General features: G+C 53.1%; 1 protein-coding gene across 2 annotated transcripts; it reads left to right on the top strand.

Annotated features, from left to right (window-relative positions):
• The first annotated feature begins 3,861 nt into the window (after positions 1–3,861).
• ASGR2 (asialoglycoprotein receptor 2) lies at positions 3,862–15,972 on the top strand. 2 transcript variants are annotated; one of them, XM_035716408.2, is made up of 10 exons: positions 3,862–3,995; positions 4,863–5,044; positions 5,329–5,518; positions 10,222–10,341; positions 10,549–10,644; positions 11,061–11,132; positions 11,221–11,307; positions 11,398–11,543; positions 15,264–15,370; positions 15,600–15,972. In XM_035716408.2, exons 3-10 carry the CDS (start codon positions 5,395–5,397, stop codon positions 15,754–15,756), a joined length of 909 nt encoding a protein of 302 aa, XP_035572301.2. In that variant the 5' UTR covers positions 3,862–3,995; positions 4,863–5,044; positions 5,329–5,394; the 3' UTR covers positions 15,757–15,972. The 2 variants fall into 2 exon arrangements, with proteins under 2 accessions (XP_035572301.2, XP_025284427.3); XM_025428642.3 differs by lacking the exon at positions 3,862–3,995 and adding an exon at positions 4,579–4,728.
• The last annotated feature ends 283 nt before the right edge of the window (positions 15,973–16,255 follow it).

The raw sequence follows: 16,255 nt of genomic DNA, 5'->3' as shown, positions 1-16,255 counted from the left end.
TAAAATTCATTTTTGAACTCCTTATATGTTTGGTTTATAAGTGTGGTTATTGTTCTCATAAGCTGAGCAAAGTGAGAACCACCGATTGCACTTTAAAAAAAAGATTTTATTGATTTATTCATGAGAGACACACAGAGAGAGGCAGAGACACAGGCAGAAGGAGAAGCAGGCTCCCTGCGGGGAGCCCCATGTAGGACTTGATCCCAGGACCCTGGGATCACGCCCTGAGCCAAAGGCAGACACTCAACCACTGAGCCCCCCATCACCTAGCCCCCCCCCCATCATTTGGCTTTACCATATTTGGATGAAGGAAATTTCCCCTGGAAGCTGGAGCTTGTGCATCTCCCTGGCATTTCCCAGTGTTGGATGTAACAGCTGATGAGTGGGATCCATTCTCCTGTTTCTTTGTAGCTGATTTCTCTCCCTCTCCAGTAGCTTCCAGAACCTTCTCTTCCTCCGTGGTATTCTGAAATTTCACCACGGTGCATTCTGGGTCATTCTTCAGTGAAAAGTTGAGCAATTAATTTGTAGGGTATCTGAATTTGGAGCCTCAACGTTTTCATTCCAATGGACTTTCTTGCATTATTTCTTTGATGACTTTCTCCCTTTGACTTTCTGCTTTTCCTTCCAGAACTCCTACGAGGAGGATGTTGGTTCTCCACGTTGATCTTTTACGTTACCTGTGGAGGTTCTACAGGGCGAATAGAAGAGACTGTTCTCTGACGTTTGAAACCACTTGAGAACTAGGACACAGTAGACAGTTATGTGGATATTGAGATGTTGGCAGTATTGCTGATAAGCAGGGAAAGGTGGATTTGGCTTAAAATCTTAAATCAAAACTGACAAAATAGGGACACTTGAGCGGCTCAGTGGCTGAGTGTCTGCCTTCAGCTCAGTGCATGATCCCTAGGTCCTGGGATCAAGTCCCGCATTGGGCTCCCCACAGGTAGCCTGCTTCTCCCTCTGCCTGTGTCTCTGCCTCTCTCTCTCTCTCTGTGTCTCTCATGAATAAATAAACAAATCTTTAAAAAACCCCGACAAACAATGAAACAAAACAAAGCAATTCTTAAATCAAAAGAACTTGTTAAGATTTCATCCAAGAATTAGGCAGACCTATCTGCCCTGTGGCAGAGCAGATTACAAGCTGGGTGGGAGGCAGCTCCACAAGGCATGCTTCCCTCCCTAGGTGGGAGTGCAGGGCTAGGGGACTGAGAGGAGGCCCAGAGAATTTCCCTGATGAAAAATATACATAGAAATATGAGGCCAGGGAAAAAAGTCCTCTAACTCAGCTGTTTTCTCATTAACAAAACTTTTCTTTTTGTTTCTGTCCTTCTGATCACTCTCTCTTCCTCTCTCTCTTTCTTCGCACCGCCCCTAATCCCTTCTCTCTTTTTCCTGGAAGCTTTCCTAAAATTTATTTTCCAAAGCTCCTGCTGATTTTTTGACTTCAGCAATATTATTATCATTTTTAAAAAATTTTCAAAAGCTCTTTCTTGTTTTCTGAACAAGTAACTAGAACAGAAATGCACTGGGAATTCTGATTGATTCACAATGTGAATTCAGGAAACCCAATAGGAAAATAGATGAAGGATATGAGAAAGCAGCTCACACAAGGGGAAACCCAGATGACTAGTACCTAGTTGGAGAAGTGTCCAAGCCCACTCTTAACTAGAAATGTGGAATTTGGGAGTTGGAAGAGGGAAGTAGATTGGTAGCAATTGGGAAGTTGAATAATATCAAGAGTTGGGAAGGATGGAGCAGAAGGTGGGGGCCCTAACTGGGCTGGTGGTGGGGATATCACCCAGCACAGCCATTCCGGAAAATTGCGCCCTGGTGGGTCTCAGTGAAATAGAGCTTGAGAATGCTTTGCAATCTTGCAATTTGACCCCAGGTGTACTTCACAAGGGAGGTCTCCTCTTGATCCCCACCTCTAGATCTCTGCCTTTAATAGCAGAGATAAGACAGAAAGGTAATTTCTGGGTTATTAATACTCTCCTAGAAGGAGCAGGGACGGAAGATGCCGTGAGGGAGTGTGTAGGGGAGGCGGAAGACCTGGCAAGCAAAGAAAGAAAGGGAAAGAAGGTGACTAAAAAAATATTGTGGATATGATCTCATCTGTGCAAAAATGTCCATGTGCTTGGAATTAAGTGCGAAAGTTTTGTTTTTTTTTTTAGTTTTTATTTATTTATGATAGTCACACAGAGAGAGAGAGAGGCAGAGACATAGGCAGAGGGAGAAGCAGGCTCCATGCACCGGGAGCCCGACATGGGATTTGATCCCGGGTCTCCAGGATCGCACCCTGGGCCAAAGGCAGGCTCTAAACCGCTGTGCCACCCAGGGATCCCAAGTGTGAGAGTTTTCTGTGATGACCCAGTGCTTTCATTGTTGGGTAGGGCTCCAAGAGAACTTCTTATGTGGGTCTTCATGGGATCATGATGGGAACCATGAGTGTGGTGTTAATTTTGGTTATTGGCAGTTGGCAACCTCTTAGGGTTCATTACTAGGGAACTGGGTAAATAAAGCATAATCAACTCCAATCCATGCCACCCTGGGGTTCATAGCAACAAGCCAGATTGTACAAATAGCAACACCGACAGATCTTAAACACGTATTGTTGGATGAAGAAGGTCAGGAACAAAAAGATTCATAAAAGTTCCATTTATGTATATAGCAGAGAGACACATAGACTCCAGCACGTATTTTACAAAGGTTCCCATTGAGGCATACTCTTTGGGTCACCTATGGATGCAAAACACACCAACCTCAACTTCTGTGGCTTGAAACAAAGGACTACTTGTTATGTCTTAAGGTTCAATGGGGCTGGAAATTTGGGTAGGGTGAGGCCAGGTGGTCCACGTCGTATTGGCCAGGGTTACACACGTGGGGGCATTCAGCTGTTGGCTGTGCTGGGCTGGAAGCTCCTGGAAGGCTTTGTTGACACGTCCTTGGGCCTCCGTGCTCCTCTGTGTGGTCATTCTCTCTCTGTCTCTCTATCTCTCTGTCTCAATATCCAAATCATGTCTTACTTCCCCACCTCCAGCCCAGGCCTCTCTCTCTAGCAGGAGAGCTGGACTTCCCTAAAGCATGGAGGCTGGCGTCCAAGGCTGAAAACTGAACCTTCCAGGTCTCTGAAGGCTGAGTCCAAAACTGGGCTCACTTCTAGCACTTTCTACTGGCCACAGCAAGCAATGCAGGTAGCTCAGATTCAAGGGGAAGGGAAACAGACTCTGGCTCTTCAGGTGGTGGCCGGTGTGACTTGCATGCATGGCAAGGGAAGAAGCTGACTGCCACCGTCTTTGGAGACTGTTTGCACGTGGAGAGTAGAATTGGTTTGGGGGAACAGGATAGAGGAGGGAAAGTAGGAGGGGAGATTGGAGGAAGGTGGGGCGTCCATGAACTCAGAAATACGACTAACCTGACTTTCTGTGCCTGAGGTCCCCCACCACCTAAAAAAAAAAAAAAAAAAAGAAAGAAAGAAAGAAAACCCCACCTAAACCAGTATCAACCAAATAAAACAGGATTCCATAACCCAAATCAGAAAAACCCAATAGAAAAGTGACAAAACCATATGACACTTTCAGAAATAGTCCAAGGACATGTCAACTTTTGGTAAAAATTAAGATACTGAGTTTCAAACAGGGAGAAAAGAGGCAAGGGATGTCTCTCGTGTTTCCTGTTCTTTCTCACCAGGTTGGGGGTGGGCAGTGATGGTTGAACCCAGAAACTTGGAGTCAATCCAGTTGAGGTGTGTGGCCAATGAGAAAACCCCTCTCCTGTCCTGATTCCCGGATGTCAGTTGGTCAACTTTGGCATGGAGTAGATAATGCACTTGGTCAGCTCTTTTTTTTTTTTTTTTAAGATTTTATTTATTTATTAATGAGAGACACAAAGATAGGGCCAGAGACACAGGCAGAGGGAGAAGCAGGCTCCCTGTGGGGAGCTCGATGCGGGACTTGGTTCCAGGACCCCAGGATCATGCCCTCAGCCGAAGGCAGGTACTCAGCTGCTGTGCCACCCCGGTGCCCCCATCATCCAGGTGCCCCATCACCCGGGTGCCTCATCACCTTGGTGCCCCCATCACCTGGGTGCCCCATTACCCAGGTGCCCCCATCACCCGGGCACCCCATTACCCGGGTGCCCCCATCAACCGGGCACCCCATCACCTAGGTGCCCCATCACTCGGGTGCCCCATTACTCAACCTTTTCCACAGGACTGTGAAGACCTCTGTCTTATGGCCTGACTTTCCCCTGATTTGCTTCTCTCTGCCCAGGGAAGGTCACTTACTCTTCCTGAAGGCCCATTCCCTCCCCTGGGCAGTGGGGGCCACAGAGGTGCCCACCACTGGGGGGGCCGTGTTGGGACAGTCACATGTAGTTGACTTAGCACAGGTGAGGACGGGGCTTGGTGAGATTCCATCCCTCTGCCCAGGGAGGGCCGCTTGCTGCCACCTGGTGTCCCTGCCCTTATGCCCTGGTCCTTGAGGGGCTTTATTCCCAGAAGAGGGAGGTGAACCAGCTCAGAGCTGGGGAGCCCGGATGCTGAGCCTGCACATTGGGCAAGACCAGAGAACCGGCCCCTGTGATCCTGGCCAGGATATTTGGAGACACCAACAGTTCTGGGAACTCCTGGGACAGGAAGCGAAGGGGGGAGGGGCAGAGGGGAGCCCGGTGAACTGCACCCCAGCGCCCCGGGACCAGACCCCTCCCAAACTTGCAGTGAAGAGCGAGGTAGCTGGCTGGGTTATGGGGAATAGGCCAGGAGACCCCTTTCTCTGGGAGGAACAGACACAGTCATGTCCTCCGCCCCCGCCACCCTTTGCCTGAGTTCCAACCCCATTTCCCCTTCTATTTACTGTCCAAAGTCCCAGGGGCAGCTGATACCAGGTGAGAAGCACTCGGACACTCGGACACACGGGCTCGGGGTTCTCGCCCAGACCAGCCACTCCGGGTACCCCTGCCCCACTTCTCCTGGCTCTGGTGCCTCCTTGTCCTGGGGCCTGGGCTGCGTGAGGGACCTGGGAGTCCGGCCACCCTACTTTAACAGGTAACTAAGGTTGGGGAGGCAGGTGGCACTGGGGATATTTGGTGTGGAGGAGACCCTAGTTCAGGGGCAGCGGGGGCCGGAGGGAGGAGTGGGAGGTGGCTGAGTCCACAGGAGTGCGGGAGGTGGGCTCCTGGCCATGGCACTGCCAGCCAAGCAGTCTCCCAGAAGGGACAGGACCTAGCCGTGTTTCAGCCCCACGTTCACCTCCAAGCTGAAACCCGACCCCAGGGGTAGCCTGGACCTGCTCCCACCCTCCATCCAACCCCATCGTGGGCCTCTGCCAGCATTAGCTTCCAGCATTAGCCGCGAGCCCAGCCTCAGCCCGACCCAGCTCCTGCCCCGGACCCAGCATGGCCAAGGACTGTCAAGACATCCAGCAGCTGGACTCTGAGGACAGCGACCAGCAGCTGGGCAGAGGTGAGGGGCCGGGTCCTCGTGGGCATGGTCCCAGAAGAGAAGACCGGTTCTGCAGAAGTGAGTGTCTAGTTTCTGGGGTTTCATACCTCCTCCGAGTAGCTGCCGGTTGCTCTCTTGCTCTGGGGTCTCTGTCACCTTCGCCCGTGACCAGGGACCAGGCTTCTCTGGGTGTAGGGTGCCTGTCTCCACTGCTTGCCCGCTGACCTCACCTTCCTCTCTACCCCCGGGACCCCAAGGAAAGGGTGTCTGCCCTGAGGCGAGGGACTAACTGGAATGCTGGAGACGGCTTCCTCCTCCTCTTCTCAACCTGAGTAGCATGCAAGCACATGTGTGCATGTGTGTGCATGTGTACATGTGTGCATGTGTGTGTGCGCATGCACATTTCCTCCTAACCTGAGCAGTGTGTGTACGTGTGTGTGCCGTGTGCATGCATGCCTGTGTGTGCCAGGAAAGCATGTGCAGCCAGGAGAGTGTGTATGTGGGGGGGAGCTGGGGGCTGGGCACAGCACGATCTGGGCCCCCCACTCCGTTCCCCTAAGCTCCCAGCCTAGATCCTCCTCTAGTGGCTGCAAGGAGTGTGGTGATGGTGTGAGGCTCGCGGAGACAGGAGGCTCTGGGAGGGACCCTCATTCCCAGGGCTGGTGGACAGCAGGGGACCTGGTGCCCTTGCAGGATGCGGGGGGGGGGGGGGGTAGATGGGAGCTGATTAGGGCAAGGGCAGCAGGAGGGGTAGGTGTTCCCACCACGGCTCCTCCTTTCCTGGTAGTGAGCTGGGCGTGAGATCCACTCCCCATGAGATCTCCTGAGGGGGCACCGATTCCCAGTTCAAGCAGGAGGCTGGGGCAGAGCCTGGATGTCTTGGATTTCACGGAGGAGGGCGCTTACCCCAAAAAGCCTGCTGGGCAGCAAGGCAGGAGACAGAGGCACACAGCGACATCCACACCCGTCACCTGCTTTCCCAGGACAGCTTGCACTCTTCTTCGTGCGCTAGATGCCTAGTTTTCAGCCAGTTTGGAGATGTTTTGGCCACTCTTTCCTCAGCACCCATTTTCTGCCTCCCTCCCTGCTCTGCTCTCTTCTCCTTCAAGGACTATAATATTCGGGGTCCCACAGGTTCACTGATGGCCTCTGCATTTTTTTAGTCTTTTCTCTCCCGGTGTTTCTTTTTATATCGTTATTATTGCTGTGTCTCCAAGTTCACTGATCTTTATTTATGTCAAACTCATTCTACCCAGTGTATTTTCCATTTCAGACATTGTGGTTTTCATGCCTAGGAGTTCAACCTGGGATGTTTAAGTATCTTCCTTGACTTGTGCTCATGTCTGTGAACAGCACACAGTTATATTATCTGTTTTAATGTCCATGTCTGCTAATTCTAGCACCTGTGTCCATTCTGGGTCTGTTTGTTTTTTAAATATTTTGTTTATTTATTAGGGAGAGGGAGAGAGAGAGAACGAGCAAGGGGAGAGGCAGGGGGAGGGAGAGTGGAGAAGCAGGCTCTCTGTTGAGCAAGGAGCCAGACATGGGACTCGAACCCAGGACTCTGGGATCATGACCTGAGCTGAAGCCAGACGCCTCACCAAGTGAGCCATCCAGGTGCCCTGGGTCAGTTTCGATACATTTATTAACCTTCTTATTATGAGTTGTGTTTTCCTGCCTCATTGTATGCCTGGTAATCTCTGATTGCGGGCTAGACATTGTGAATTTTACCACATCGTGTGCTGGATATATTTCTATTCCTCTGCATAACCTTGAGTTTTCTTTTGGGGGTGCGGTTAAGCAACTTAGTCAATTTGATACTTTTGGGTTTTGCTTTTATGATTTTTTAAAAGAAAATCTGTTACTTTATTTTTTAAGTTTATTTAACTTTTTAAGTAATCTCTACATCCAACGTGGGGCTTGAACTCATGATCCTGAGATCAAGAGTCACATGTTCTTCATCTGAGCCAGCCTCTACATTTGCAAGTTTTTTGTTTTTTTTTAAGTAGCCTCTACACCCAACACAGGGTTTGAACTCAAGACCCTGAGATCAAGACCTGATCTTAAATCAAGAGTCAGATGCTCGACCATCTGAGCCAGTCAGGCGCCCCTGCTTTTATGATATGTTGGGCAGGTCTGGAGCACTCCCGAGGCACCATCCCGGGGCCTGTTTGTGTGCTCAGGATGTTGCTAAGGTTTGGGGGGAGCTCTTTGCAGACCTCCCGGATTCTGTGGCCAGCTCTCTCCTCTCTGACCCTCGCACTCCCCAGACTCTCAATTTCATGTCCTCACCCCGGTGAGTCAGCCTGCTGGGCTTTGCTTGGATTTCCCCTCCCCACTGCCTGGCCTGAAAACTTTCCCTTTGCAGCAGCCAGAACCACTGGGCTCCTCTCGTTGTTCCCTGTCTCTCAGGGATCCTCGCCCTTTGTTGCTTGAGATCCGAGTGTCTTGAGAAAGGGCGGCTTCTCATAGTTGTCTTGGTCGTTTCTGGTGGGGAGGGTGGATCTAGCCTCTGGCTTTCCACGTCCGGCAGACCTATGCTTTTACCTTCAAACTTGCCTGGCCCTCAGTTTGTGTGTTTTACTTCATTTTGTTCTCAGAACAATCCAATCTGGTAGCTACTCTTTTTATCTCCATTAAAAAATATATATTATTTATTTATTTGAGAGAGAGAGAGAAGAGAAAACATGAGCTGGGGAGGAGCAGAGGCAGAGGGACCCCCAATGTGGGACTCAATCTCAGGATCCCAGGATCATGACCTGAGCCTAAGGGAGACACTTCACTGGCTGAGCCACCTAGGTGCCCCTTCTTACTCCCATTAAAAAAAATTGTCCTGCCTTCATCCCAGGGCATGATCCTAGTCCTGGGATCGAGTCCCACTTTGGGCTCCCTGCATGGAGCCTGCTTCTCTCTCCACCTGTGTCGCTGCCTCTCTCTGTCTCTCATGAATAAATGAATGAAATCTTTAAAAAAGTTGTGATAAGAATACGTAATATGAGTTCTGCCCTCTTCACAAGTGACTCGGGGTGCCAACGCAGGTCGTGAGCTCCAGTACAGGTGCAATGTGGTGCCTGGAACCTATCCATCTTGTGTAACTGAAACTTTATAGCCCTTGAACAGCAGCTCCCCATTTCCCCAGACCCTGGTGACTACCATTCTACTCCTGATGTCTGTGAGTCTGGCTACCTTAGCTACCCCGTGGAAATGGACACGAGGACGTTTGAGGCACCCAGAGGCCGAGTGACTTGTCTGAGACCTCGGAGCTAGTTGGTGGCACAGCAGGACTCAGCCACGGGTGGTCTGATCTCAGGCCTGCAGGCTCAGATTGCCAAGCCAGCCCAGAATTGGGGTTCATAGATCACAGGTCAGGTTGGGAAGCAGGACAGGGGCCTCATGAGTAGACAGGGTTGGAGAGAGCAGCCAGACTGAGCCCTGGGGTCCTAGCTGGATGGGGATGACTGTGGTCAGCAAGAGCTTCTGTGTGGAGAGAAGCCCAGGCGATGGGAAGGGTGTGAGGGGAAGGGGTGACAGGCACAGGGGAGGCTGTACCCAGAGAGGGGAGCGGGTAGTGGAGGGGTCAAAGACATGGCCTCTGTGAATCAAGATGGGGTCCTGAGTGTGTCTGAAGTGGAGGATGGTGACAGTCATTGGTGTAAAGATCTCAGGAGGTCTGGGTGATCCCGCACAGGGAGTGCCCACTGCAGGATGGTGGCAGCAGGTACACTGGGCAGAGGACTCTGGGCCCCTGACCAACTGGCCCAGGATGGGATGAGGATATGGGAAAGCGGGGTCTGAGGCAAAGAGGAAGCATCTTGTTTTCAGGTGGATAATGCAAACGCAGGAGCTTCAGCAGGGAGGGCACACTGGCCAGGGGCTGGGGGGTGGGGAGCCACCCAACGCCTGTGAAACTGCAGGTGTATTTGTGAGTGTGTGACACTGTGTGTGTCTGTGTGTACGCGTGTGAAGATGTGTCAGTGTGTGCTACCACACATGAGAGTGTGTACGAGACAGTGTGTGCGTTAATGTGTGTGAGTGTGAGAGTGTTAATGAGAGTGTGTGCCCATCCTGGGTGTCAACGTCCCACTGCTGGTGGCCGGCCACATAACCCGGTCCCAAAGCGAGGGTGGCAGGGGCCAGTGGGGATGGGGCCATGCGAGGGGCAACGAGTGTGCATGCAGCAATGTGCATGCCTCAGTGTGTGTGTGCACAGTGTGGAGTGTGAGAGCAAAGTGAGAAAAGCATGTGTGTATGTGGGGGGGTCAGGGGTTCATTCTGGCTAAGGGCAGGGAGAGGCTTCTGCAAGGTGCTGAGGCTAGAGGGGAGAGGTCGCCAGGGAGCAGGGGTTCTGGTGGTTCCAGGGCAGGGGTGAGGATGGGAGTGGGGATGGGGGGGAGGGGGTGGTGGGATGCCACAGGACAGGGCTGAGAGGGCTGACCTGGGGAGTGGAAGGCCCAAGAACGCAGGGCCTGGCCTCTGGGTCCCCGGGGTCCAAGCCCGGGGTTTTGCACACAGGTGATGTGACTACCGTGTGCCTTCATGTTGCATGCACCTGAGTTGCTGTGTGTGCACATCTGCATGTGTTCACATGGGGGTGAGTGTGCAAATGTGTGCAATGCCTGACCCCTGGGGTCAAAGCCCAGCAACTCCCTCCACAGCTCACCCCCATCTACCCCCACCAGGGCTGCACTTCCTCAGACCTCTGTCTCCCTGATGCTTGCACGTGTCCACTGTCCAGGTCCGCCGGTCCCCTTGCTCCTCCTCTGACACCCCATCTCCCGCAGGGTTGCCTCCCCACCAGCCCCTTCTGCTGCAGCGTCTCTGCTCTGGATACCGCCTCAATCTGCTTGTCCTAGGCTTCAACGTCCTGATGCTGGTGGCGATCTGCGTCATCGGGTCCCAACGTGAGGGTCGTTTGGCGCCGTGGGGGATGGGGTGGTGCCAGGGGCCTACCAGGGCTCTGAGAGCTCTGAGAGGGGCCAGAAAGAGGCAGCACTGGGACAACCGTGGGGGTGGGTGATGGGGCGGAGCGGGGCACTTGGTTGGGCGTGGGCTGTCACTTGGGTCGCTGCCCTCTCCACTTTGTCCTGTTCTGCCTGCCTCCTGACAAGGAGCTCAGCTAGAAGAGGAGCTGCGGATCCTCAAAGAGAACTTCAGCCACTTCTCCTCAGGGGTCCTGATGGAGCTCGGTGTCCTCCTCTCCGATGGTGGGTGGGCGACTCCCCGCGGCTCATCCACACCGGGTTTGCTGGGCGTCCCAGGCTGGGTCTGCAGGGTGGGGGCCCAGCCGGGGAAGCTGGGCGAGGCTTCCAGGGATGCTGACCCCTGGGCGCAGGGGCTCGGAAGGATGGACAGGCAGGTGAGCACGGTGGGGGTCCGTGCCAGGTGGAGAGAACAGAACCTGTGAGGCCGGAGGGGACTGTGACCCCTTGCAGTGTGGCAGGGGCTGGGTGGGGAGGGGGCAGGTCTGTGCCTTGCAAAGTCACTGCGGGGGACTTGGGCGGGGGGAGTCGGGAGGCCAAGGGCAGAGGTCACGGGGAGCACTGGCACGAGGGTGGGTGAGGGTGGAGGGAGCTTCAAGAGGTCGAAGGGAGGAGGAAATGGTTAAGCTTTCCTTTTTCAGGGGGCGGTGCCAGTAGCCAGCTGACTTCTCTGGAAGCCAAGCTGGAGAAACAGCAGAGGGACGTGAAGGCAGGTCAGACACCCTCCTGAGTGCGTGCAGCGTGCGTGTGTGTGCGCGTCCCCAGCCAGCGCGCCGCATCACGCCCTCCCCGGTGCTCTAGATCACGCCACCCTGCTCCTGCACCTGAAGCACTTCCCCTCGGACCTGCGCATCCTAACGTGTCAGGTGGCGTTCTTCCAGAGCAACGGTAGGGACGGAGGGGAGTCCGCAGGTCCCTCGTGCCCGCGTCCTCCGTGCACCTCATCCCCACCCCCCATCACCTCCCCGCCCCCCGCAGGCACCGACTGCTGCCCGGTCAACTGGCTGGAGTACGAGGGCAGCTGCTACTGGTTCTCCCGCTCCGGGAAGACCTGGGAGGAGGCCGAGAAGTACTGCCAGCTGGAGAGCGCGCACCTGGTGGTCGTCAACTCCAGGGAGGAGCAGGTGAGACTAGACCCTTCCCAGGGTGCAGCTGGGAGGCTGGTCCCGCTGCTTTATTGTTATTTGGGAACCAAAGGAAGGGTCCAGAAGCAGAAGTCCAGCACAGCCTTGGGAAGGCTGTGGTGAGACAGTCACCGATTCTAGGAGGTGGGGCATTACAGCCGGGAGCTGGGGGTGGGGGATGGGCAGGTGAGCGGGTGACCAGCGACAGGTCAGGAGACAGGATCCAAGGGCCACGGGCTTGGCTGAAGAACACAGTGCAGACGCTCAGTCCCTTCTTGCTGGATGTGGGATGAGGGGGTCACTGGGTGTAAGGGACCGCGTGGGCAGGATTCCCAGGGACACACCTGCCGTGGGTGACTGGGTACCTCCAGAGCATTCCAGGTCTCTCCTGCCCACTGCCCCCAACACCAGAGTTCACCACGGACAACCAAGCTGTTAGGGTAGGTAGTGGACTTTTTAAAAAACGAGGATATGACTGGTGATAATCACTGAGTCTTTGCTCTGTGCCAGGCACTTTCTTTTAAAAAAAGATTTTATTTATTCACAAGAGACACACACACACACACACACACAGGCAGAGACACAGGCAGAGGGAGAAGCAGGTTCCCTGCGGGGAGCCTGATGTTGGACTCAACCCCAGAGTCCTGGGGTCACGCCCTGAGTGGAAGGCAGATGCTCAACCACTGAGCCACCCAGGTGCCCTATGTTTTTGATTTTTAAAAACTGATTAAGAGTCTTCTTTTAATAGATGTGTACCTCATTTACATTTTTTAAAGATTTATTTATTTATTTATGATAGACACAGAGAGAGAGAGGGTGGGGGGGGCAGAGACACAGGAGGAGGGAGAAGCAGGCTCCATGTCGGGAGCCCGACGTGGGACTTGATCCCGGGACTCCAGGATCGCGCCCTGGGCCAAAGGCAGGCGCCAAACTGCTGAGCCACCCAGGGATCCCCTACGTTTTTTTTTTTAAATAGACACATTTAATCTCAAGCCTGTCTTCTTTTCTGTCAATGTCCTCCATTTGTTTCCTCACATTTGTTGTGTGAGATGTATTCTTTTTTGTTTTTTCCCCTATGGTATCTCCAACTAGGTGTCACTTATTTTGGGCTATACTAGTGATTACTGTGATAATCTTAAACAATGGGCTGAAATTGATTGGCTTAAAAAAAATGAAAGATTTCATTTGACTTTCCATATGAAGAAGGAAACCAGCCCGCTGATTCTTCTTCAAATGTCTCCTCTTTTTGGAAGTAGGTTCCACACTCAATATGGCTTGAACTCTGGACCCTGAGATCTAGAGTTCCATGTTCTAGCGAGTGAGCCAGCCAAGTGCCCTGCCTCGTTCTTTTTTAAAAAATTGAAATATAATCAACATATAATGTTGTATATGTTTGAGGGATCCAATGTGCATAGTGCAATGTGATTGCTCCATAGCATCAGCTAACACCCTTAGCACGTCATATAATTATCACTTTTTTCTGGGGAGAGCAATGAAAATCAAGTCTCTTGGCAACTTTGAAGTTTCTAATGCCTCGTTCTTTCCTCTCCGAGACTCCGTAAGCGTTTTGCCTGAATAGTTGGAGTCTTTTCTGTCTTTGAATTTCATCAGCCTCATCCAGATATATCTTGCTGTTGCTCCTTCTCTCTGCATTTTGGCTCTGGGGCCAGGAGCATCCTCTTAATTCGTACATTTTGGAGGTTTCCTAAATTCTTAAATATATATTTTAAAAGATTTTTGAAAAAAAATTTGAACATTTCTTTTTTAATTTTTTCTTTGAACTTTTTTTTCTTGTGTGTTCTCTTTCTTTCTCTGGAACGGGTCATCAAAACGTCCCTCTGTTGTCTGCTGCCCACAGCCATTGCCCTGTGTCAGGTGCTCCTGTCTTTTCCTTTCCCTCTGAGCTGCGGTCCTGTTGTCAAGCTCATCCTTCACATCCCAGACTCACCTTTCTGCTGAGTTCCTAGGCTCGTCCCCCGTGGCTCAAATCTTTCTCTTGGGTTCCTTCCCCTCACTTTACCATGGTGTCATCTTTCCTCTTGGAGGTCTTCTTTGATATTTTATATCACTCATCTCCTCTTTAATTTTTTTTCAAGATTTTATTTATTCATTTATGAGAGACACAGAGAGAGGCAGAGACACTGACAGAGGGAGAAGCAGGCTCCCTTTAGGGAGCCTGATGAGGGACTTGATCCCAAGACCCTGGGGTCACACCCTGAGTTGAAGACAGACGCTCCACCACTGAGCCACCCAGGTGCCCTCACGTCAATTCTTAATATCAGAGTTCTTGCTTCTTCCTTGTCCTCCTCTTCATCTTCCTCCTCTCTACTTTTTGCATAAGTTCCATGATAATCCCCCCTCTGCCATGTTTATGAATGGACGCCATTCTTTCTTGCCTGTTGTTTACCCAGGAATAGGGGAGATGAATTCTCCTGGACCGTCTTCTCCAATCATCTGGCACTATTGATTCCTCCCCTCAGTCTTCAACACAGAGGGCTGGATATGGTCAATTTGTGTTCCGTTCAGTTATTCAGCTTCCGGCCGTGGTGGGAAGAGGGGACGGTGCAGCAGGTGGCAGCGAATAGAATACCTGGGCTCCAGCACTTTGCCTCCAGCTCTGTTGACTCATGTGAATTTGTGAGGCAGCCCCGCAGCCTCTGAGCGCCACTCCTCCAGCACAGAACATTGTCTGGTTTGCAGGATTCTGGAATTTGAGGGCACCACCATACCTGTGCTCGCAGGGTGTGGTCTGCAATCATTACTGGGTATCTAGGAAGCGAATGGAATTAAGAAATTTCCCTCCAAATGGGGTCGTAGACCCTCCACTCGCTGAGGGAAGAGTGAAGCGGGTATGTTAGTCCAGCTACCCCTGTTTCCTTCCTCCACACCTTCCCTCTGTCACCCTCCCAAACCATGGGGCTTAAGTCCCATCTGTAAAGAGAAGGCCACTGGCAGGGGGGGGTTGTCTATTGACCTAGAGGGGGTGTATGAGTCTGGGGGAGCTGTCTCAGGGCCAATTTCTCCCCAGTCCCTGCCCATGCACCCTGAGCAGCCTCCTATTTCCAGCCCAGATCTTGGACCCCATGTAGCCAAGTTGGAGTGGGGCTCTGGGTCGTGGGTCCAAGCTTGGAGGCTCCAGAGCCTGGCAAAACTCTAGAAGTGACAGCTATGTAGAGAAGCAGGAGCAGGGACCCATGCCCCTGAGAGGGGAGTGACACCGAGATCCTGAACGGGCATTGAGTTCCACGGGGGCAACAGGGGCAGGGGCCAGAGTCAGGATTCCAAGAATTTAAGGTGGTGGGCAGAGGACAGCAGAGGATGAGGGTTGGGGTGGCAGCTGAGAGCTGGGAATGAGGTGGGGCGTCGGGTCAGGGGGCAGCGGTCACAAACCCGGGCGGGCCCTAGACTTTCTGGGCTCTGCCGGACTACTGCGAGTCCCCTGATCTCACACGCGAAGTGCGAATCACCGGGGTACCCGATTTAGAGAGCTTTCTAAGGATCGAATAAGATCATCTTCGTAAAGCACTTCACACCGAGTCTTAGCCCCGCAAAGTCCTCTAAACCCTAACTCCTGTTCCAGAAGAAAAAGCAGGAACAGTTGTGTAGGGAGCTGAGGCTTCAGCCTGGGGATGGATGGAGCTGGGCCTGGTGGAGGCAGCCACAGCTACTGTCTGCTCGAGCTTCAGAGGATTAGAACCTTCCTCCCCACCTGTCTTCCAGAAGTTCATCCTACAACACACGAACCCCTTCGATACCTGGATAGGTCTCACTGACAGTGATGGCTCCTGGAGATGGGTGGACGGCACCGACTATCAGCAGAGCTACAAGTAAGTGGCTCCCCCTCCGCTTTGTTAGTTTGGCCTGGGGACAGCCACCCAGTCTTTTGCCCCTGTCCCTGCCCATCCTTCCCTTGGGGCCCAAATTCCCCAAGCCTGTCCCTTCAAGGCTGCAGCATCCACTCCCGGGACCCTTCCTCCTCGGCTGTGCTCTTCTCAGGTGGGGGCTGAGAGTTGTGGGGGTAGGGGCCAGAGCTCGAGCAATACCCTGCCTTCCTAGGAACTGGGCGGCCACCCAGCCAGACGACTGGCAGGGCCACGAGGTGGGCGGAGGCGAAGACTGTGCTGAAGTCCGGGCCAACGGCCGCTGGAATGACAACTTCTGCAAGCAGGTGCAGCGCTGGGTGTGCGAGATGAGGCGGAACGTGACGGGTTAGGAGCCCGCCCCCCGCCCCGCTCCCAGCTCTCCGCTGGGGGTTTCAAAGGAAGGAAAAACAGAGGTGGAGGGGGGTTGGGGCACAGTGGAGGGGGGGCCGTAAGCATCTGGGACCCCCAGAGACACTGCAGTCCTGCCTCCTTTGGCAAGTCACTGTTCTGGTTATAATGTGGAGCCCGCTCGGCAGGGTACGGAGAGAAGATGCAAGTACTTGGAATTGTGTGAACTGGTCGTTCAGGACTGGGAGATGTGGGGAGCAAAGGGGAGGGGGGTTCCTGAAGAGACACATTTAGTCCTTGACGGCTGCTCCTTGAGACTGATCCTGAGGGATGCAGGTCAGGGAGGCGGCGGGGGGGGGGGGGGTAGGGGGGAGTGGGGGGGTGGGGGGGGGTTTTGGAGCACAGATGCTCTGCTGGAGGCCGTGGGTGGGGGCAGAGGGCCTGGGGAACAACTCCCCCCACCCCTGTGGGATTTCCTGCAGAAGAGGCTTCGGGGAACAA

The sequence above is a fragment of the Canis lupus genome, chromosome 5, assembly GCF_003254725.2.
Source record: "Canis lupus dingo isolate Sandy chromosome 5, ASM325472v2, whole genome shotgun sequence".
NCBI classification, from domain to species: domain Eukaryota; kingdom Metazoa; phylum Chordata; class Mammalia; order Carnivora; family Canidae; genus Canis; species Canis lupus.
The sequence above is the reverse complement of the archived record's forward strand: the minus strand, read 5'-3'. Positions and strand labels throughout refer to the sequence as shown.